The 21,255-nt window shown below is 48.9% G+C and overlaps 1 protein-coding gene across 2 annotated transcripts in view; it reads right to left on the reverse strand.

Moving 5' to 3' along the window:
- The window catches only part of ESYT3 (extended synaptotagmin 3), a 47,500-nt gene continuing 26,245 nt past the window's right edge, over window positions 1-21,255 (reverse strand). For both annotated transcript variants that reach the window (XM_081072318.1, XM_081072319.1), the window contains exons 5-23: window positions 20,215-20,281; window positions 19,486-19,575; window positions 18,930-18,985; window positions 17,262-17,382; window positions 15,079-15,249; window positions 14,383-14,465; window positions 12,700-12,748; window positions 12,164-12,253; window positions 11,651-11,713; window positions 11,485-11,547; window positions 10,883-10,951; window positions 10,210-10,296; window positions 9,429-9,578; window positions 7,789-8,285; window positions 7,024-7,122; window positions 6,366-6,497; window positions 1,497-1,602; window positions 608-657; window positions 1-278 (exon numbers count right to left, since the gene is read on the reverse strand). In XM_081072318.1, the coding sequence (XP_080928444.1) occupies window positions 242-278; window positions 608-657; window positions 1,497-1,602; window positions 6,366-6,497; window positions 7,024-7,122; window positions 7,789-8,285; window positions 9,429-9,578; window positions 10,210-10,296; window positions 10,883-10,951; window positions 11,485-11,547; window positions 11,651-11,713; window positions 12,164-12,253; window positions 12,700-12,748; window positions 14,383-14,465; window positions 15,079-15,249; window positions 17,262-17,382; window positions 18,930-18,985; window positions 19,486-19,575; window positions 20,215-20,281 (2,080 nt within the window). In that variant the 3' untranslated portion in view covers window positions 1-241. The remainder of the gene's footprint in view (window positions 279-607; window positions 658-1,496; window positions 1,603-6,365; window positions 6,498-7,023; window positions 7,123-7,788; window positions 8,286-9,428; window positions 9,579-10,209; window positions 10,297-10,882; window positions 10,952-11,484; window positions 11,548-11,650; window positions 11,714-12,163; window positions 12,254-12,699; window positions 12,749-14,382; window positions 14,466-15,078; window positions 15,250-17,261; window positions 17,383-18,929; window positions 18,986-19,485; window positions 19,576-20,214; window positions 20,282-21,255) is intronic.

Consider the following 21,255-nt stretch of genomic DNA (forward strand, 5'->3'; position numbering starts at 1 on the left):
AAGGTTCTTATAATTTATTAGGCAGGAATACCCCATTTCTTTTGGGATTTGAACAATTAAATCCAACCAAGAGAGTAGTTCTTGCTTTTACATGTTTACCTCTTCCTCATACTATTCAGTCATGCAGTTAAATATCACACAAGAATGTATGTATATATATTTTCAAATAACTCTTCTGATTTAAATTACAAAATATACATATGTACACATTTTACTATAAAGGTACTAATGTTGCTCATCATCAACTTCTAGGCTGTCCATCTGGAGTCAGCTCGTACCTGTAAGACAGTTGGGTTTGGACTTACGTTAGTATTGACAGTATGTTGTGGCTTCATCAGGACAGTCTAGCCTGCCTGGGCCGGTATGGCACCAGCAGAACCCGTCTCCCTGTAAGTTGGCCAGCCAGGGTCACGGCTGGAGCTTCCAGAGACCTTTAGGTAAGTGAGATCTGCAGGTAGTAAAGTCTTAAGTTAAGGTGATAATAAGTCTCCCTTTTTAGTAACCAAAGGAGCTGAAAGGTATTGAAAAGGGAAAAACTTTGAAGAGTGTGGGCAACTGAGACAATGTCTTAACTAGCAGATGAACTTGAGAAAATGAAAGGACTCACCATCGTGAGAAGCCCATAATCAGATCTTCTTTCGATAAGTCAATCAGTACCTAAACAATCACAAATAATCAGTTCCTGTCCCCAAAATTGCATTAAATGGAAACATTGGGAAAAACGGAATTGATCATAAAAAGGGCCTCGAGTTTTAGAGTTTTGAGCAAGGGCTCTTTTGCTTTGGCTTTCCTTCTGGAACCTCTCCATAAGGACGCAGACACTGACATCAGTTCCGTGTCCTGGGAAAAGGTGAACTGCTCTTTGGAGTTATACCTCAGGAATGTATTTATGAATGTTACAGAAAGTGAGAACAACTTGCCTTTTCTCATTAACTTATTCATAATTTTAAGCAATAGTTGCCCCAATTGTAAAAGGGGGATAATATCACCTACTTCACAGAAGTGAGCTTAAAAAAAGATGAGTGTAAGGTGCTTGTTAAAATCGCAGTTACAAAGCACTGTACAAATATCATTCTTTCGTCTGTCTTTGTCATCTCCCGGAGGATTGTATTTCCTCTACTTCTATTTTAAGTGAAATCCCATCACCACAAAAGCACTGATGTAATGAGGTCCAAGCTTCACCACACACAGTACTGTAGTTATCAAAACAACATGTTCAAATACTTGTGGAATGATGAATTTGGATATTTTCAAGTTTGTTGAAATAGGGTCTATCACATTAATTTATATACCTATATTCCTTAGTTTCAAGAATGTAAAAAACAACAGCAACACACATGAAACCAAAAGGTCCCATTGAGGCTATATCCTCCTTGAAGTCAGTTCTGCTAATAGCCAGATAATTTCATCGGAATTTCAACAAGGTGTGTTCCACCAGTGAACTCCAGCTAGAGTACCAGGAGGGACCGAGTACCAAGAATCCTTCTTGTACTTACTTTTCCTAGCTCCTTTCTTCTGTGTGAGCCCAGTGGCCTGCTGTTTTTCACTGCGACGTCTAGTGATCTCTTCTTGACTTCTTCCATGGGAACAAAAAATTCAAATCTTTAAGGAAAAAAAGTCAGGAAATCACATTTACATATTTTCATCATTTCTGTTGAAAATCTAAAGTATTGCATCTGTTTTCCTACTTTTACCACGGAAGGTGTAGACAATTGAGAGGAGCATCTAGAACAGTATTGGCTTATAGCAGATACTCAGTGTGTCGTATTCGACATCATTGCTGCCCTGCTGTTTGCCTCTCTTAGAAGTGCCTGGAACCACTGTGCTTTGTGGTTTGCTTCCTTTCTCTGACTCTGCCACTCTTTCAGTTGCCCCTTCTCACTCTGTACAGTGTCTGCTCAGAGGACCACCTCGACCCCTTTCTAAGTTGTTTTACTCTGACCAGCTAAGGACTAGGACGCTGAATAGTTAGTTAGGTTTGCTGGAGTTGCATGGAAAATAGTGGCCTCTCCCCACTTAGGCCTGTGGGGTAAGGCAGAGGAATCTTAGTGTACAGGCTTTGTCATGTACTTGTAAGAGGCCTCTGGTCTTCTTCTAGGGTGTTTTAATCTTTTTATTTTATTTATTGAGGTATAAGTGACATAACATTTGTTTCAGGTATACAACATAATGATTCAATACTTGTATATATTGAAAATGATCACAGTAAGTCTAGTTAACATCCTTCACCATAGTTACTTTTTTCTTGTGCAAGATCCACTCTCCCAGCTACTTTCAAATATGCAATATAGTATTAACTATAGTCACCATGCTGTACATTGTATCCCTGTGACTTATTATAACGAGAAATTTGTACCTTTTGACCCTCTTTACCCATTTTGCCCACCCTCACCCCCCACCTCAAGCAAATGCCAGTCTGTTCTCTATACTCATGAGCTCAGTTTTCTTTTTTAGATTCCACATATAAGATCACATAGTATCTTTTTCTGTCTGAATTATTTTGCTTAGCATAATTCCCTCAAGGTCCATCCATGGTGTTGCAAATGGTAGAATTACTTTCTTTCCCATGGATGAAAAATACACACACACACATTTTCTTTATCCATTCATCTGTCGATGGACATTTAGATTGCTTCCATGTCCTAGCTATTGTGAATAATGCTGCAGTGAACATGAGGGTGCATATATCTTTCCGAATTGCTGTGTTTGCCCGAAAATAAGGCCTAGCTGGACCATCAGTTCTAATGCGTCTTTTGGAGCAAAAATTAATATAAGACTCGGTCTTATATATTGTATTATGTATTATATTATATATTATAATGATAATTGTATATTAATTATATTATTACATTATATTATATAAGACTGGGTCTTATATTAATTTTTGCTCCAAAAGATGCATTAGAGCTGATGGTCCGGCTAGGCTTCATTTTCGGGGAAACACGGTGGTGTTTTCATTTTCTTTGGATATAGCCAGAGTAGAATTGCTGATCATATGGTAGTTCTATTTTTAAGTTTTTGAAGAACCTCCATACTGTTTTCCATAGTGGCTGCATCAATTTACTTTCCCACTACTAGTGTACAAGGGTTCCCTTTTCTCCACATCCTCACCAACACTTGTTATTGCTTGTCTTTTTGGAACAGGTGGGAGGTGATATCTCATTGTAGTTTTGATTTGCATTTCCCTGATGATTAGTGATGTTGAGCACCTTTTCATGTACCTGTTGGCCATCTGTATGACTTCTTTGGAAAAATGTCTATTCAGATATTCTGACCATTAATTGGATTGTTTGGTTTTTTCCTATTGAGTTGTATGAGTTCTTTATATATTTTGGATATTCAACCCTTATCAGATACATGATCTACAAGTATTTTTTCTCATTCTGTAGGTTGCCTTTTTGTTTATGGTTTCCTTTGCTGTGCAGAAGCTATTTAGTTTGTTGTAGTCCCACGTGTTTATTTCTGCTTTTGTTGCCTTTGCTTTTAGTATCAAATTCAAAAAAATCATCAAGACCAATATCAAGGAGCTTTACCACCTATGTTTTGTTCTAGGAGTTTATAAGTGGTACTAAGAGGGAAGGTTATATATAGCATTACACACCAATGTCAAGAAACAAGAAAAATCTCAAACAATCTAACATTACACCTTAAAGAATTAGAAACAGAAGAACAAACTAAGCCCAAAGTCAGCAAAAGGAAATAATAAAAACTAGAGACAAAAATACTAGGTTGGTGTAAAAATAATTTCACTTTTTGCAATTATCTTTAACCTTTTAAACCACAATTATTTTTGCATTGACCTAATAAAAGAAAGAGAAAAAGAAAAAAATAGAAAAAATATCAATAGAAATAACCAAAAAATCAATGAAACAAAGAGCTGCTGGTTCTCTGAAAAGATAAATAAAATGGACAAACCTCTAGCTAGACTCACTAAGGTGAAAAGAGAAAAGACTCAAATCAGAAATGAAAGAAGTTACATCAGACACCACAGAAATACAATGGATTATACAAGAATACTATGAAAGGCTATGTGCCACCAAATTCAGTAACCTAGAAGATAGGGACAAATTCTTACAAATATATACCCCTCCTAGACTGAACCATGAAGAATTGGAAAACCTAAATAGACCGATCACTAGTAAGGAAATTGAAACACTGACCAAAACCTCCCCAAAAAAACAAAAGCCCAGGGTCAGATGGCTTCACTGGTAAATTCGATCAGAATTCAAAGAAGATTAAATACCTATCTTTATAAAACTTTTCCAAAAAATTGAAGGGGGAACACTTCCTAAGTAATTTTCCAAGGCTAACCTTACCCCGATAACAAAACAAGGCAACGACAACACACAAAAAAGAAAATTAAAGGGCCAATATCTCTGATGAACATAGATACAAACATCCTAAACAAAATAATAGCAATATATTACATTAAAAATACATTAAAAGGGATAATACATCACAGTAAAGTGGGGTTCATTCTAGGGGTGCAAGGATGGTTCAACATACACAAAATCAATGTGATCTATCTACCACATTAACAAAATGAAGGATACAAATCATATCAATAAATGCAGAAAAAGCATTTGATAGTTTACACAACATCCATTTATGAGAAAAGCACTCCATAAAATGGGTATATACAGAAAGTACTTCAACATAATAAAGCCCACGTATGACAAACACTCAGCTAATGTACTCAATGAAAAACAAAGCTTTTCCTCTAAGATCAGGAAAAGACAAAGATGCCACTCTCATCACTGTTCAACATGGTGCTGGAAGTTCTAGCAGGATCAGTTAGGCAAAAAGAATAAAAGGCATCAAAATTGGGAGTGAAGAAAAACTGTCACTGTTTGCAGATGACATGATTCTATATATAGAAAACCCCAGACTTCATGAAAAAACTATTAGAAACAATAAAATATGGTAAAGTTGTAGAATATAAAATCAACATACAAAAATCTGTTGTACGAGTATTCCTGTATACTAACAGTGATATATCAGAAAGAGCAATGAAGAAAACAATCCCATTTACAATTGCAACAAAAAGAATAAAATACCTAGGAATAATTCCAAAAGCATATCTCACAGAAATAAAACAAACAATCCTCAAACTGGTATGGAACCACAAAAGACCCTGAATAGCCAAAGCAATCCTGAGGGGAAAAAAACCAAGCCAGAGGTATCACCTCCTTGATTTCAAATTATACTACAAAGCTTCAGTAATCAAAACTATGATAGTGGCAGAAAAACAGATACACAGACCAATCGAACAGAACTGAGAGCCCAGATATAAACCCACACATATATGGCCAACTATTATAATTTTTGACAAAGAAGCCAAAAACAAACAATGGAGAAATAAAAGTCTCTTCAATAAATGGTGTTGGGAAAACTGGAAAGCCACATGCAAAAGAATGAAACTAGACTGCTACCTGACACGATATACCAAAATTAACTCAAAATGGATTAAAGCCTTGAATGTAAGACCTGAAATAAAACATAGATGAACACACAGGCACTAAACTTACGGACCTCAGTCTCAGAGGAATCTTTGAGAACTTGGTCCAGAAGGCAAGGGAAGTAAAAGCTAAAATGACTCGTTATTCCAAGATAAGCAGAAACCAAAATTATGAGGTATATCTTCCTAGGCTGGCTAGAGATGTCTTCTCTTAGCATCCTGAAGCAAAAGCAAGCAATGATGAGATTTTGACTTTTGTGCTTTGAGGTGAACTTGAAATCAGGAATATTGAGAAGAAGACTTGCCACCACAGACCCACCAAAAACAAGCAATGTGATAAGAATCTGTCTACCAGTCTTGTCCCCAAGAACAGGGTGGACAAGCTACGGGAGGTGTCTGGTTCACCAGCCACCTATGCTTTGTTACAGGAGGGAAGACAGACCAAAGAGCTTAGACCTTTGGAGGAAATTTTAGGTCCTTAGGTTCAAGATGTTTATTTTTAACTGCTGCTTTAAAACAGGTTCGAGATATCTATATCTATATCTATATCTATATCTATATCTATATCTATATCTATATCTATATCATATATATATATATATATGGCCAGATTCAAATCCTTTTACTGCCCAAGAGCCTTCACTTAAGGAGAAAGGGTATGGAACATTTCATAGTCAGGAACACTAGCTACTATGGGCAAAGAAAGTAAGTAGCTATTTTGCTAAACTGCCCTGGCAGTGCTTTTCTCCCACTAAAGTATATAGAAGCTTCATGAAGGCCCAGACCATGTCCTGTTCAACCTTAGCCCTTCATATTATCTGGCAGGCTGCCAGGCTCACAACGGGTGCCTGGCAAGTATTTGAATGAATGAGGCGCTCTAGGCAGGCCAACGGGCCCACTCACTTACGTCTCGTCAAACAGGGGTTCCAGGGTCTTCCGCTTCACTGAGGTTTTCTTACGACTTGCCCACCTTCTTTCCGGCAACAAGTAGACACGAACATAGGGATCCACTCCACTGCTGGTACAGGGTGTCAGGTTTCTGATTTAGTTTCAAAGACATGAAAGAAAAAAAGGTCCTGGTTTTGAAACACTGAAAACACTCATGTGGAGAAAGCTGTACTAACCGTTCAGCTTTGGATGGCCTTGAGGATAAAAAAATGTTCAGTAATCTAGATAACCAAAAAAAAAGCAAACGTCTGTAGCATTTGGAGGAAAAAACATCAGACACATGGTTTTAAAAACGTGTTTCTGTAAAATCTGGAGTAGAGCCAAGTTATTTTCTATCTAAACTAAGTTCAAGATCCTCACCCACCTGAGAAAACGTACTGCCTCCCACGACCCCAGACAGTTCCGCAATGCTTACGTCTGAGCAAAGCCGTTGGCTCTGGAGCCCATCAGCTCCCCTGAGGCCCTTGTCACTCACAGCGTGTGGCCTTCAAGCCCCGCGCCTTCCCACTCGATTACACTGGCGCTGCCCACCCCTGCCATCGCTCAGGGGCCCGTACTCTGATTTTTGGACACCTGATGCTCCCAAAGGACCTCTCCTGGCCCCGGCATCCCGTTACCTGCAGCCGTTGATGAGCACACTGAGGCAGCGACGCAGGCACACATAGCGCACTGTGAGCCGAATCTCGCCCAGCCTCCGCCACCGGAGACCCCTGCCTCTGCAAAGAAAGGGCTTGTCACTTCTCGTGCCATTACAACTGTTGGCCTCTCCCCCGACCCCCAAGACAGAGCATGTCCTGCTTTCGGAATGTGGAGCCATGTGGATTAATTAAGAAATACCCAGTAAGTTTCCTTCCAGTTGGAAGCCAGCTGCATCCAGCATTCACGTATAATTAATTCTACTTCACAAGAGGACGAGCACGAACCCTGGAGAGGGATCTGCCCTTAGGCCATGATTTCTTGTGGGACCTTGGGTGAGTTATTTGACCTTTAAGATGGTGAGTTCTATCTCAGAGGGTTATTGTGAAGATCAAATTAAATCAAATAATGCGTTAAGCCCACGGTCAACACTTAAGTGGCAGCCATTGATTACATAATCGCATATCCTAAGGTTTCTGTAGCACCCACTGTAACTCTTTAGAATTCAAGACATGTTTCTGCCGTAAGGACACTTGACAAAGTCCAGCGTCTCTTTTACAGTTGGTATGTAGCTAGAGCCACAGCCGCCTGTTCAGGACGGACATTCTCTTTCTACCCCTCTCAGGAAGCCACTTTGTGAAACACTAGAACTTGCACAGAAAAGTAAGTTCAAATCCACTTTTCCATCCAGGGAGTTATTTTTCATGTAGGTGGTTTTAGAAAAGATTAAGCAGAGAGGTGCATACTCAGTGTCGAGGCTGACATCTGTCAGGTCAAAGCAGGAGGAGGCCAGGGAGTTGAGCGAGGAAAAGCTGGGAGCCAGCCTCGCGGGCGGCCATACAAATGGGGAGGCAGGGCATTTCATGGGCCTGGGTGACTTGATGGGCCCTGGAGAATGGGAGCCTGGGACAGTCAGGAAATTGGTGTCCGAACTCTTCTTCTCCCCCGTGGGCTTACAGAACCCTTTGGCACTGTCCTTGCCTTTGGGCTCTGGGCCTGGCTCGTGGGGTATGGGCTCGCAGGCAGCAGTGGTGGCACTGGTGGCTGTCGTGGTGCTCTTGGAGGCTTCCTTGGTATCAGAAGCAGAGTCTGTGGGGCATGGCAAATCTGCAGGGCCCTCTCCCTGGAGTGGGGCTTTGGGGCCCTGGTTGGTGTCCACCTTCTTAATGAACAGAGGGCCTTTCTTTAGGGCTTCAGGCCCTGTGTATGGGCTCCCCATCTCTCGTTCTTCCACACGTAGGAGCTGCAAGCAGATAACAGGGTTGTTTATGAGCTGGGCCCACCTCCTTCTCCTCTTCTGCTCTCACCTTAATCTCTGGTTCCTTCTTTTTCCTGGAAGGAACGTTTTCCTCAAAACTCTCAGTTCCTTCCTGACTGCCCAATTCAATGGATTCCCTCCCAGACTATATTTTCCTTAACTTCTCTCTGCCCCAACCCCCTCCAATCAGTGCTTGTCTACCCTCTCCCTTCTGCCTGCCTCACACTAGTGGGTCTTTATGAAGTATCTTTATGATACTTGTACTGGCTGCTGGAGACCTGGCTCACTCTCACAGCATGAGCCTCTCCTCTGTGCCGTGGACTCCCAGAACTACACCTCCAGTCTTGCCCTCACCTTAACTTCCACATGTGTCACCAGCTACCTTCTGGATATGGTCATTTTCCAGCTGTCACCTTATTCATCGCTTTCCCTAAAATGTGTTTCCTACCCAACCACACCCCTGTGCTCCCAGCACCAAAGTTTCAAACCTCAGCCATTGTGTTTCTCCTTCCCCTTTTCCCTCAGTTATTAATCACACAAGTTGCCAAACACCGAAATGAGCCACCATGAAAGAGCATCAGCAGACAACAACAAACATCAAAATTCAACTCCCAAGGTTCAAATAATAGAATTAACAGACATACATTATAAGTATTTTCAAATGATTAAAGATGAACTAGAACCACGAGAAGACAATAAAATACAATGAAAAAAGAAAGTGGATCTGGAAAAGATAAAATTAGAAATAAAAAATAGCTTTTGAAATAAAAACCGTGAAGAGGTTAAACAGCAGATTAGGGACAGCCAAAGAAAAAGTTAGTGGTCTGGAAGACAGAGCTGAGGACATTAGAGGGTAGCACCCAGAGATCAAGAGATGGACAATGTGAAAATGAGGTCAGGTCAGGAGGAGACGATGAGAAGGTCCAGCATAAAAGAAGGAAGAAGAATGGGAGGGGCGATGTTTGAAGAGATAATGGCCGACAGTATTCTAAAGTTGACGAAAAACATGCATCCATCTCCTGGCTCCTTCCTGACATAGACCAGGTACGTAGTGCTAGGGCAGCCCACCTTGCTCCATACTAGGGCTCCACCCCCTGCCTTCCCTGGGGGCCGAGGGGAGCAATTTACCCGCAGCACCAGCCTCATGGAGATGAGGCTGTCCAGGCCTGAGTGGTCCAGCTGAAATCGTTGCTCGAGGGTGAGGTCTGCACAGGGGAGAATCTGGCACAGGGGGAACTCCAGCACCCCCAGAGCATACTCTTGGTCATCGTCAAGCACCTGGGCAGGGGTCAGTCACAAAACAATAGCATAACCAAGCCCCACCGTCACCAGCACCACGCTGGGCTGCTTGTAAGTATGTACTATGCTTTTATTGACCTCTGGTCCCGTTCTGAAAACTGGGCCTGGGACCAGGCCAGGTCCCTGCCTTCAGTCAGGGGAAGAGAGGGAGTCAGGGTCGAGGCAATTATGATCTATGCGAGGCACGTCTGTTACACAGGCTTGAGGAGATCTTAGACAAGTCACTGTTGGAGCCTCTATTTGCTCACGTGTAAAATAAAGATATTTCTCTTCCATAGATCTTTTTTGAAGATTAAATATTTTGTTTTAAAGACATACATCATCATGAATGGCCTGAGTAGATTTCAACACAGGCCACTCTGGGTGCTGTATAACAACTAGAAAGGACTTACAGGGAGAGCCAAGTGACTTCAGGGTTTGTCCTTCACGGCCTCTTACGAGTGACCTTGGGCACCAGCGTCCTGAAGATGTCGGGCCTTAGTGTCCTCTCCCTCACAGGGCTGACTTTACTGCCAGGGGAATCTGTGCAAGGTGCACTACGAGCTCCCCCTCAAGCTGGCTTAGACACTTCTTAGCTCTGTTCTAAGAAAGAGCCCCACTTCCAGCAAACCTTGAGATGCAGGTGCTCAGTTGTCACACTGTGCACAAAGAAGGAGAACACCTGGCTCCACACAGGGTCCTTGCTTCGTGGACAGGTCTGGGGACAGAAGAGGGAGAGATCATTACAGGGCCAGGTCAGACAGAGCAGGATACCAGCACCCTCTGCTCTCTCTCTGGCTGCTGGGTACCCCTGGGAGCCTGCTCTGTGTCTGCACAGGACCAGACCCACACATGTGACAGCATGGTGGAGGCACTAGGCCCCCACGGTCACACTCAAAGGCAAGGGGAGCTTTGCCAGGAAGTGTTACAGGGGCTGAAAATCATACCAGCATTAGTGCTCACTTGGGGTGGGGGACAGGCGGTGACAGGACTTCTGCTGCTGGACTAAGAACCTCAGTGGGGTGGCGGAAAGGACACAGGCTTAGAGCCATCCCCAGGCTTGTACCCTAGTTCTGCTGCCTTTTAGCGTGTGCCTTTGGGTAAGTTACTGATCTCTGACTCTCAGATTCTTGAACTATAAAACTATTTGTGAGGTTACTCTGAAGACTAAATAAAATAACATAAAGTTTCCCGGCACCTACTAAGCATTCAGCGTAAGTTAATGCCGGTCTTTTGCCTCTCTCCCTGAAAAGGGTTGGGGCCCCGATTTCCTTAGCCCATGGCGACACACCAAACTGTCGTACCTTGCTCGTGTATGTCTTCTTGCCCACAGATAGCTTGACATAGGAAGAAGGGTCTCTGCTGACCTTATTCTGTGAGGGGGCAAATCCACAACAATGAAGGGGGCACCATCAGAGTCAGCTTGAGACACCACTCACTGTACCTCCCAGCCTCCCCGAGCCTCCGTGGGACCTGTGGCCAGCCCATTGGCTCCATTTGAGAGAAGGTGACCCTGGTGCTCCCAGGGCCCCTGGGCTGCCATTACTGTACAAGCACCGACCCCAAGAGGAGCTTCCAGTTAGACAGGTGGCTGGAGCTGGGCCTGGGCACAGGCCCTTGTTCCCTGGAACTGGGGAGTCAAGTTCTGGCTCCTCCCTTAGCTGTGTGACCCAGGCACTTAACTTTCTGAGTCCTATTTGTAAAATGGCAATAAAAGTGGACACACAGCCATCATGGGACCTAGGCACAACGAACAGCGGGGATGAGCTGTCATGCTCAGTGCCTGGCTCACAGCTGACTTGATGAATGGCACAGACTGTCACCCGGAAGCTACAGGGCTGTGGTTACTCTGGGGAAAAGGAGTTACAACTTGCTGTTACTCGTTTTCAGCCACACACAAACTTGCCTTAGCAAACCTGGAGAGTTTTTTGGCTCGATATTCGCCATTCAGGTAGTCAAAAGGGCTTCTCTGCAGCACAAGAAGGGTAAATGAGCAGCAGAACATTCGTAAATTCCCATTTCAAAGGTGCACAAGGCAGGGTGTGTGTGACACTGGCCATGTCACCACTCACCGGTAGGTTGCAGGCGCTCTCCAAGAAGACCACGAGGATGGCAGTGGAAAAGCCACCAGGGTCCTACAAGCAGACACAGACCCTTACTAGGTGCCCCCAGCAACAAGAGACGCAGACCAGTTTTGGAGAAACCTATTAGTGGCAGCAGGAAGCCAGCCAGCCCTTGCCCTCCAGATGGGCCATAAGCCCCCTCACAACCTAGCTTTTTTGTTGAGAATACAGCGGCAGCATGACAGATTCCGTCAGACACAAGAGTGAACTGAGCTGACAGGCACGAACAGAGCTTCCCTGAGGATGGCTGAGGTGCTCCAGAGGCCATCTGCTGAGAGGTCAGGAGCTGCCCTATGTGCAGATGAGGGCTGAGGGACACATTCTCCAGAAGGGGCTGGCTGGAAGACGGAGCAAGACCTGGGGACTCATCTCCCTCCCTCCCTCCACACACACAGCCCACATACAACCAGCCTCACTGCTGGACCCCCTTGCTGCTAGGGAGCCCCGCCACCACGCACTCACCTCAGTCAGAGCTTCGGGGTCAGTGATGAGTGAAAGCCACTCCAGCCGTAGGTGCAGCCGCCCACTGGTTGTATCGTTCAAAACAAACCACTGGGGGGAGATAAGGAGGGAAAGAGAAGCTCAGGGAAAGGCCAGTGAGGTGCTACTGACCTTCTGGGTCCCTAACAGGAGCTTCAGGGAAAAGGTGAACTAGCTCAGACGGGGGACCGTGGACGCGAAGGACTAGGAGATGTGGTCGTAGGAAAGCAGAAGTGTTGCACTGTGGGATGGAGCCTGCCCTCCTACCCAGGCCCAGCTGCCCTCCCCTGTAGTGTGACTGTCCCCTGCTGAAGGTCCCTGGTCTGTGGGCATTTCCAGGGAAGCTTCTTCCAACCCAGGCCCTGGTGGGTGCCCTGGACCCATCTGTGCCTCACCCAGCCCTTGAAGATGGGCTCATGTGGCTCAGGACAAAAGGGCCTATAGGTCATAGGACCAGCTGGGCTGAAGCAGCCTGCCAGAGCTGTGCATGGGGAGGGAATGGCAAGCACCGACCCTACCTCGTCCACCACTCTGCTCATCATGACGTCCCCAAGGCAGATCTGCAGGCTGGAATACACAGGGAGTAGGGGTCAGTTCAGCTCCAAGGGGTGGGCCATCCCCAGAATCTGTGTTCAAATATGAGTGGGGCCCTCAAGATAGAGGATCTTATTCATGCCAAAGAACCAATGGGAGGCCACTTTCAGCTCAAGCAGAGGAAGGCCCATCAAGGCTGCTCCCACTAGGCACCCCCCCCTCAGAGGCTGGTGGCTGCCATCCCCACAGGGCAATAAGCAGATACTGCTGGACACATCGGCTCTGAATTCCCGGGGATGGTTCTACTGGCATTTGGGTAGAATGATTCTTCATCATGCACAACTGCCCGTGCATTGCAGGAAGTCAGCTTCCCTGTCCAGTGTCCTCTAGATGCCAGTGGCACCACCTTCTGCAGTCACTGTAACAATGCCCTTCCATTTCCAAAACTGCGCCTAATGCTCCCCACGGGATAAGGACAGTTGGCATGTGTGTGCGAGGAGGTCCACCCACATTCACAGTGTTTCACCTACCCTGACCCAAACCCAAACGGAAGAGCCTGAGAACTGAAATTAATTCCATGTAACTGTTAGATGTATAGACGTATGCTAGAGCTCAAAACACACTTGATATCACTTACGTAAGACGTCAACCACAAGCCAACTTCTAATCTGCAATATTACAAAAATTGTAACTTTTTTCATTAAGATGAAAAATGATAAGCAACATCTGCTGGCGAGCTGTGTCTTAGTTCTCATATTATGCCCTCTCATTTTGTTTTGTTCCTACTTTCTAAAATGATGTGTTCGTGGAAACAAGCTAAATACAGGAGTCTGAAGATCTGCATAAAACTCTTTCCCGCCTCCTAATCCCAGCCCTCTGGGATGAGAAGTGCAAGTAGCTGGCTGCGTGGCTTCCATGCCTTTTGCTCTGCTCACACGAAGACACACAAACCCACACCAGGACCCTCCCTGGAAGGATGAGTCAAACTGCACAGGTCATTCCCCACTGCCTTCCCCCACTTCCTGATACACAACAGACATCCTCCAGATCAATACACATAGATTTCACTCATTGTTTTTAAAAGCTGCAGGATATTCTGTAGTTTGGCCATGGCAAACTTATTCAAACATTCAACCAGTGTCCTTGGACGCTGGACATCCTCCAGCCTTCAGCTTTTTTGTTTTGCCACCACAGATGGTTCTGCAACAAACATTTCACGTATGCTTCTATTTTATAGGAGTCTTTTGGAAATGGGACTGCTGAACCAAAAGGCATGTAAATTGGAAGTTTTGATAGCCAGCCCCCTCAGGGCCATTTCAGTCCTCCCACAGCCCTGAGTTCCTGTGTGCTGCCCCAGAGTCAGTGGCAGTGGGGACCTGGCCATCCATGCCAGCCTTGCCCCCTACCCACTGTTCCAAATGGAGACTCAATACATTATCAGGAGCACAGAAAGAGCCCATGTTATACACACCTTGGGGTCCCCTCTGTACCCCCAGGGCCCAGCTCAGGGCTGGGCACTCAGGAGACAACTAGGAAGGAGGTTTGTGGCAGGGATGTAAAGCAATAGGCACAGTCCCTGTGTCAGAGTGGCCTGCAATCCTGGCGGGGCTGCAGGTCACTGAGCAACAGAAGGCCCAGCGCCCCAAGGCCCGGCTCAGCCTCCTCACCTGCCCAGGAAGTCGTCCCTGTCAGGATCCTCGTCGTAGAGGTCTACCTCCAGGTCCTGCCCGGGAACTTCATACACTATGAACTGCAAGGAAAGAGAGGTGACCCTCAAGCATGACCCAGGGGCAGCCACATTCCAGGTCCACCCCTGCCAGCTCGGAAACCTGGGCAGAGTCCTGCCCTTGTCAGTGCCTGGAGAGCTCTCCTGGAAGAAGGCAGTGACGCCCTCCCCTGCACCGTGGGGAGGAGCCCACAGAGGGTGGCTGCTACATGTGGGGCTTGCAGCTTCCAGAGCACGGAACAGGCTGTGGGTTCTACCCGTCACGGAGTAGGGATTGCCGTTGAACTTAAGGAAGAACTTCAGGCTCCTGGTATCTGGCTCTTGAAGGGGAGGCCAAGAGGATTGGGGCAGAACTGCCTCTAGGTTCTTTTACTTTGAAAACTTCCCACGAAGCTGACTCCCGTGGGGAAAGAAGGTGTGAATTCTTTTATAAGCTGTCCTTCCAACGCGGCACAGCAGCCCACCTCTGGAAACCTGGTGGCTGTGGGAAGTGGGGATTACACTGATCTACCTGCCTGCCCCCAAGACACTCTTCTCTGTGTTGCTCCTTGGGTGTGTGAGGCCCTCCCCTGTGTGTACCCAGCATGACCCGGAGTGGAGGAGGGAGGACATCAGGAACAGCTGAGGAGACCCTCACCTCAAACACCTCATTCCAGGTGGGGTTCAGATTCTTGTAGACGGTCTGGCTCCGGAAATGCTGCAGGCCAATGCTCACCTTGGCATAGGGATCTGACTTGCCTCTGATCCCCAGGAAGTGGTCCATCTGGGCCAGCTTCTCCGCCTCCAGCAAGTGGACTCTGATGACCCCCTGGAAAATGCCCCAGCCCAGGGCTCACAGCTGCTTCCTGTGCTGTGCCAACACTCAAGGCCCACAATATCAGAGCCAAAGCGACCAGACATCATCCCAGCCCATGTCACCGTCTCCGTTTGGATGGGGCGACAGAAGCCAGAGACGACAGTCTCCTGCCCAAGGCCACGCAGCAAGTGATGGCAGAGCCCAGGGCTCTGTCCACAGCATCACCACACCCACCCACATTCTTGGCCTTCCCAAACACCCTGCCTCCAACCTGCCATGTGAGTGGCTTATTCCACTGCAGCCTTTCCCCCCTGCGCCAACAACTATGCCACGTGAGGAGGTGTCCTCCTGTATTCCAGCTCCCCTCTATCTGCATGTAGACTCGTTTCTTCCCGATACCCAGAGGCGCACAGCCCTGTGGGCACACCTGCTGCTGGTAGTGGGTCCCTGTACTCCCAAGGGCCCAGCACGGACTCTCACCCCACACTCTGGGCTATGTCTTAAGGCAGAACAGAGCACAAGAATTGGGAAAAAACACAGTTCAGGGGCCAGTAGCCCTCCTGCCTAGAACTTTTTTTTTTTTTTAAACATCAGTAAATACACATGCATTTTCCCTTTGACCCAGCAATCCCGTTTCTAGCCCTAGCACCATATTGGTAAAAATATAAGAAGGCTATTCATGACAACATATTTGTCAGAGCAAAAGGCCAGACACAACTGAACAGTCCATTAATAGGGAACTGGTTAAATAAACCGCAGCATATCCGCACCGTGGAGCACTGACTCTGCAGCTGCAAGGAGACCAAGAGCTCACTACCCTGCGTGGTAGGAGTCTCAGGACACATGAAGTGATAAAAGCAAGGTGGGGAACACTGTGCCGCCATTCATCAAAGAAAGGGGGAATGTGAATAAAATTAGATATGCACACACCACCATACGCACCTTAGCTGCTCATCTTAGAAAACAAATAATGAAAAATAGTGGAAGGAGAAACCACTACTTCCAGGCGGAGGGTGGAGATTAGATGGAGCAAACAGGGATAGAAGCCAGACTCCTTAAAATATAATTCGTATTCCTATATTGAACTTTGGAAATGTGTCAATGTTTTACATAATTGTAAAAGGAAGTTAAGGTAAAAATGAAACCTTAAAAATAGGAACTGGAATGAAACAAATCAATGTAAATATTCATGGCTAGTTGTTCACACACACACACACAGGAACTATTCCGAGTGAGCTGAAATCGTAGCAGCCTGACAGTACATCTTGAGTGGGATAGACCCCAAGGACAGAATGTTTCCAGTAGTTAGATGTAGGTGACAGCGTTGTATGCTTATTCCGAGGCTGCCAAACACTAAAGCCCACACTCCGCTAAGGCGAGGCTGAGAGCACGTCTGTGTCCCTTGCTCGCCAGCCCCTTACCCTTACAGGGCCTGAGTGGGCCAATGCCTTGTACCTGGTGCTGATGGTGAAATGGGCGCTTTCCCCTCTCCTGACTCCTGGCCCCAAAGGGCTCAGGGCCACAGCCAGGGCACCTTCTGTAGGGTGGCCACGTGGCTGTCCTCAGGGGCCTCCTGAGCGGTGCCCAGGATGGAGGGGGCAGTGCTGCTGAGCACCCAAGGGAGTCCCATGTCCTGGCTCTACTGAACATTCTCCTTTCTCGCAGACCCCAAAGATTCTTCCTATCACCGAATGATGGAGTTGGAGAGCCTCATGTCCCTGAAGGGAGGATGGGAGGCTCCTGGAGTTCTCTTGTGATGGGGTGACCGCCCACAGAACCCTATCCCATGCCACACAGGGACCAGGATCTGGAAAGGAACACCACTGGGGCTCTGCCCCACTCTAGGTGGGTGATTTTGGGCAAGCCATTCACCTTCCCAAGACTCAGTCTGCACCCTATAAAATGGGGGTGCCATGCCCCCAGAGGGCAGAAATAAGGATTATCATGTGAGAATGCAGTGCCCCTCCCACCTGTCTGTCCCTCTACCCTGGGCCCTGTGCTCTGTGACCAGTGCAGGTACTCACGCAGGGCAGAGGGAAGCGCAGGTTGGTCACATCCAGCCCCTTCTTCACAGGCAAAGTCACGCGGTTGGGCAGCACCAGGTGGCTGGCGATGAGGTCCTCCAGCAGGCTGTCTGACACCTCGCTGGGGAGAGTGGGCATAACCAGCTGTGGGGGGTGGCACCACTGCCCCCAGGCCGCCTGCCCCTCCGCCCCTCTCTTCCTCCCAGGAGCTGGAACCCAGAGCAGAGCTCCCGGGTAGACCCTGCCTAGGAGAGAGCAGCCCTCACCCCAGCCTGTCTGGATAGACGAGGATGTGGATATCCATTTTGACAACCTCCGTCCGTCCCTCCATCCTGCTTTGTCCTTTGAGGCACGGCAACATGGTAGCTAACAGTGATGACCTGGAGCCGATGTGAGAATCGTGGCTCCACCACCCACAAGCTGTGTGACCTTGGGTAAGTTGCTAACCCCTCTGGACCTCGGTTTCCTCATCTCTAAAATGAGGTGATGTCCGCCTAGTAGGGTTGTCACATCGATGAGTTAATAGGCATAAAGTGTTGAGAACAGAGCGTAGCACACAGTGAATGCCAGATGCAAATTCACTACCGTAGCCTTTCTGCTTTGACGTCACATCCAAATCCTCTTTATTGCCTGACTCCTTCTCCCCAGTAGACACAGCAGGGACAGTGCCTAGGACAGGACTGGCCACAGTAGGTGCTCAGTAAATACTTTCTGTACGAAAGACTACATGACACGGTTCTCTGCACCCAGGGGGCTGAGATCAGTGGGAATGTCCCCAGTGAGAGTGTGGTCCTCTCCATAGGTGAGGGCAGCTGCCTGAGCCCGGTGAACCAGCTGGCATATGCCCTGCCTAGTCCAACTGTCCCTCCCTGCTGGGGACGTGTCCACACGGGGCTGGAGCCCTTCTCTGCTGGGGACCTGAGGCCCTGAGTGCAACACCCCCAATCCCTCACCCCACCCCACCCCCAGCCCCAGGAAGGTGGAATTTCCCATGACAGCTCCTCCTCACTGGCCCTGGCGGTGAGAGGCCCCCCACCCCACCCCGTTCCCCACTCCTGTGTTTGGGACCATGCTTGGGGGAGGCCGCATGGGCTGCTCCCCACATACTTGGGTTAGGGAGGGGATGGAGGAAGGATGAAAGGAAGACACTCGTGTGTGTCCACATCCACTCTGCTACCACCACACCTACATGAGTGTTCTCCCAGGGACCTCAAGATAGAGGAGCCAGGCTCCCCTTTTACTGAGGAAGAGCCCAGAGAGGTGACGTAACGTGTCCAAAGTCACACAGTTGCTAAGCCACAGAACCAGGAGCCTGGTCTGGCTGGGTCTGGTTCTGGAACCTGTACTCTCTCATTGGCCCACACAGCTCCTCTAGGACATCTCCTCTGATCAGAGCCACTGTCCCCAGGCTCACCCACGACATGTGTGCGCACGTGTATGCGTGTTAGGAGCACAGTGCCTGCCCACAGAGGCCAAGCAGCACTTAGCCTCCCAACTGCCACTCCAAACACACCAACACTTTTTCCTCTGGAGGGGTAGACACCTACCCCCAGTTCCCATGCAGGGAGCCAGGAGGGAGGGCACAGCCCCTGGCCGCTCCGCCACTGACTGCACAGCCGCAGCAGCCCCACACTTGGCAGCTGCCTGGTGGCTGTCACCAGCACTTACTTGATTCCTGGTGCATCGAGCAAGTTGGTCAGGCCCGTCCAGTTGATCTGCAGGTGCTGCAGGGCAGAGGGAGGCTGTTAGGCTGGAAGCAGCCAGAGCCCAGGCCTGAGCGCCCTGTGCCAAGTGCCTCACCCCCACCCCCACGGAGAGCCCAGCCTGCTGGGGGATGCCTGCTGCAGGGGTGCCAGGCAGGGGAGCACCTCCCAGTCCTGCTCAGGCCTCGGCTCGGGACGGCCAGGGCTGTCAGACCTGCTGCTTTCCTGCCAGGACAACCACAGGCTGGCCTGGACTCAGAGGTCTAAGGTATAGACTCGTACTTCAGACCCTCTGTGTGACCAGGGCAAGTCACTTCTCTTTGCTGCTTGAGGCCTTGGGGAGCACCGAGTCGGGTACCTCAGGCTGCCTGAGATTACACGGGACAGGTGCGTGGGGTGCCCGGGCCTCGCTGGGCTTAGGCAGTTTCCATTCTTGGGCTCAAGGCTAGTGCCTGGGGCCCAGCAGGCACGCTCACTCACGCACAGGAGTAGCAGGCCTGCCTCTCATCCCCGGGCCTCACCGGCTTTTGAAGGAAGAACAGGGTCACAGCTCCCACGAAGGGCTTGTCCACCAGGAGGGGGTCTAAGATGACCCGCAGCGTGCCCTGCAACTGGACGGGCACAGAGGGCCCCGTGAGGACCTCGGCCTCCTTTCCTGCCTCTGCTGCACTCAGCTGAGGCCACTGCTGTCTCATTCACGCCTGTGCTGCCCCCAAATGTCAGGGCTACCGGCAGTCACCACAGAGACCAAACTTGGGGGACAGAAAGCTCACGCAGTTGCCACCCCTTTGCCAGCTCCACAGGGGCCATAAATTGGCCCCCACCGCCTTCTGCTGGTGTGCTGGACTGAGGGGCCTGCAGCCTTGCCCCCATTTCAGGCAGGCGCAGCCAGCGGGGACCCAGGAGTGTTTTCCGGCTCCAACTCTGTTCCTCTACTCCTGCCACGAAATACTTTCACCTCCTTTATCCACCTCAGTTTCTGATCATGGGCAGAACCTTTCCCCTCTCTGGGCAGCCAGTCTTTCTGGGGTGACTTCACAAACAGCCACAAGTATGGAGCTGTGCGGCTGAGCAGCAGGTTGGTGAGGCCCAGCCACCACCTCCTGGCAGTGTGACCTCGGGGCCTGGAGTCCCTCGATCATTACCAGCCTCTGTGCTTTGTGTCATCGCCCCGTTTTGCAGCCTGTTCCCCCTGCCTGACCCCCACCCCAGGGCAGGTATGGGGGGAAGTCCTGCCAGGCTACACCCACCTGAATCCCGTTCACACCAGCCTGTATCTTCTGCAGCTCCACACTGATCTCACAGTCCCCAATGTAGCTAAAAGTGGGGAGAGAGAAGGAGGGTGGAGAGGAAGGGCAGGTCCACACTCAGGTCAGGAAACTTGCCCAGCGCCCCCCAGCCCAGCCTGAGCCCTGCCACACCCAGATATGGTCACGCGAATAGCCTCAGCCTTTCTCGGCTCTGCACAGACGTTGACACGGGCCCAGACCCTGGGAGGCAGCTGCACAGGGCCCCGCACCCAGGTGCCCCACGTACATCCCCACTTCTGCCCATGACAGGGACTCTGGGTACCACGTTGCCCCACCACACCCCACAGGTGTGAAGGAGGGCTTCTTGGTGAACACACTGCTCTCACCCCTCTGCCACTGCTGTGTCCCTGCCCCATCTGCCCAGGTCTCTTCTTTGAGGACACACGGCAGCCTCACTGCTTATATAGCCTTTCACCCAGATTGTTGCTGGGAGTGGTGGAGGGGGGCAAAGGTAACGTTCCCAGGAGCCTGAGTCCTGCTGGTCACTCCTATCAAGTGATGGGCACAGGGAGCCCGGAATGGGTGACCTTGAAGCTAAAGATGAGGAGGCTGTCTGTCAAAGGACTAAAGGAGACTAAGGGAAGGGAGAGGACAGCCATCCAATGTCTGCAGGACACAGGCAGGGGAGCTGAGTGCCACCTGAAGGGCAGCAGGGGGAAAATGGGGACCCCAGGAGGTGCCTGAGCTGACTGGGAAGCTCGGTGGGTGGGCCAAACCCTGACAGGCCCCAAGCCTTCATACAAGGATCTTGTGGCAGAGCCTTGGGGCCAGGACGCCCAACAGCTAGCACCACCCCAACACACTTGAGATCAGCCACTAAGTGAGGATGGGTGTTCCCAGAGCGGTCTCCCCAGTTTCTCTCTCAGTGCCAGCCTCTGGGCTAAGGACAGGAAATATGAGACACTGGGAAGGAACGGCAACATCCTGGAACCACAGGAGTTCATCCTTCCTCCTTTAAAAACACAATTCAAATCTCACCAC

This window comes from Rhinolophus hipposideros (assembly GCF_964194185.1).
Source record: "Rhinolophus hipposideros genome assembly, chromosome: 14".
Lineage (NCBI taxonomy): Eukaryota > Metazoa > Chordata > Mammalia > Chiroptera > Rhinolophidae > Rhinolophus > Rhinolophus hipposideros.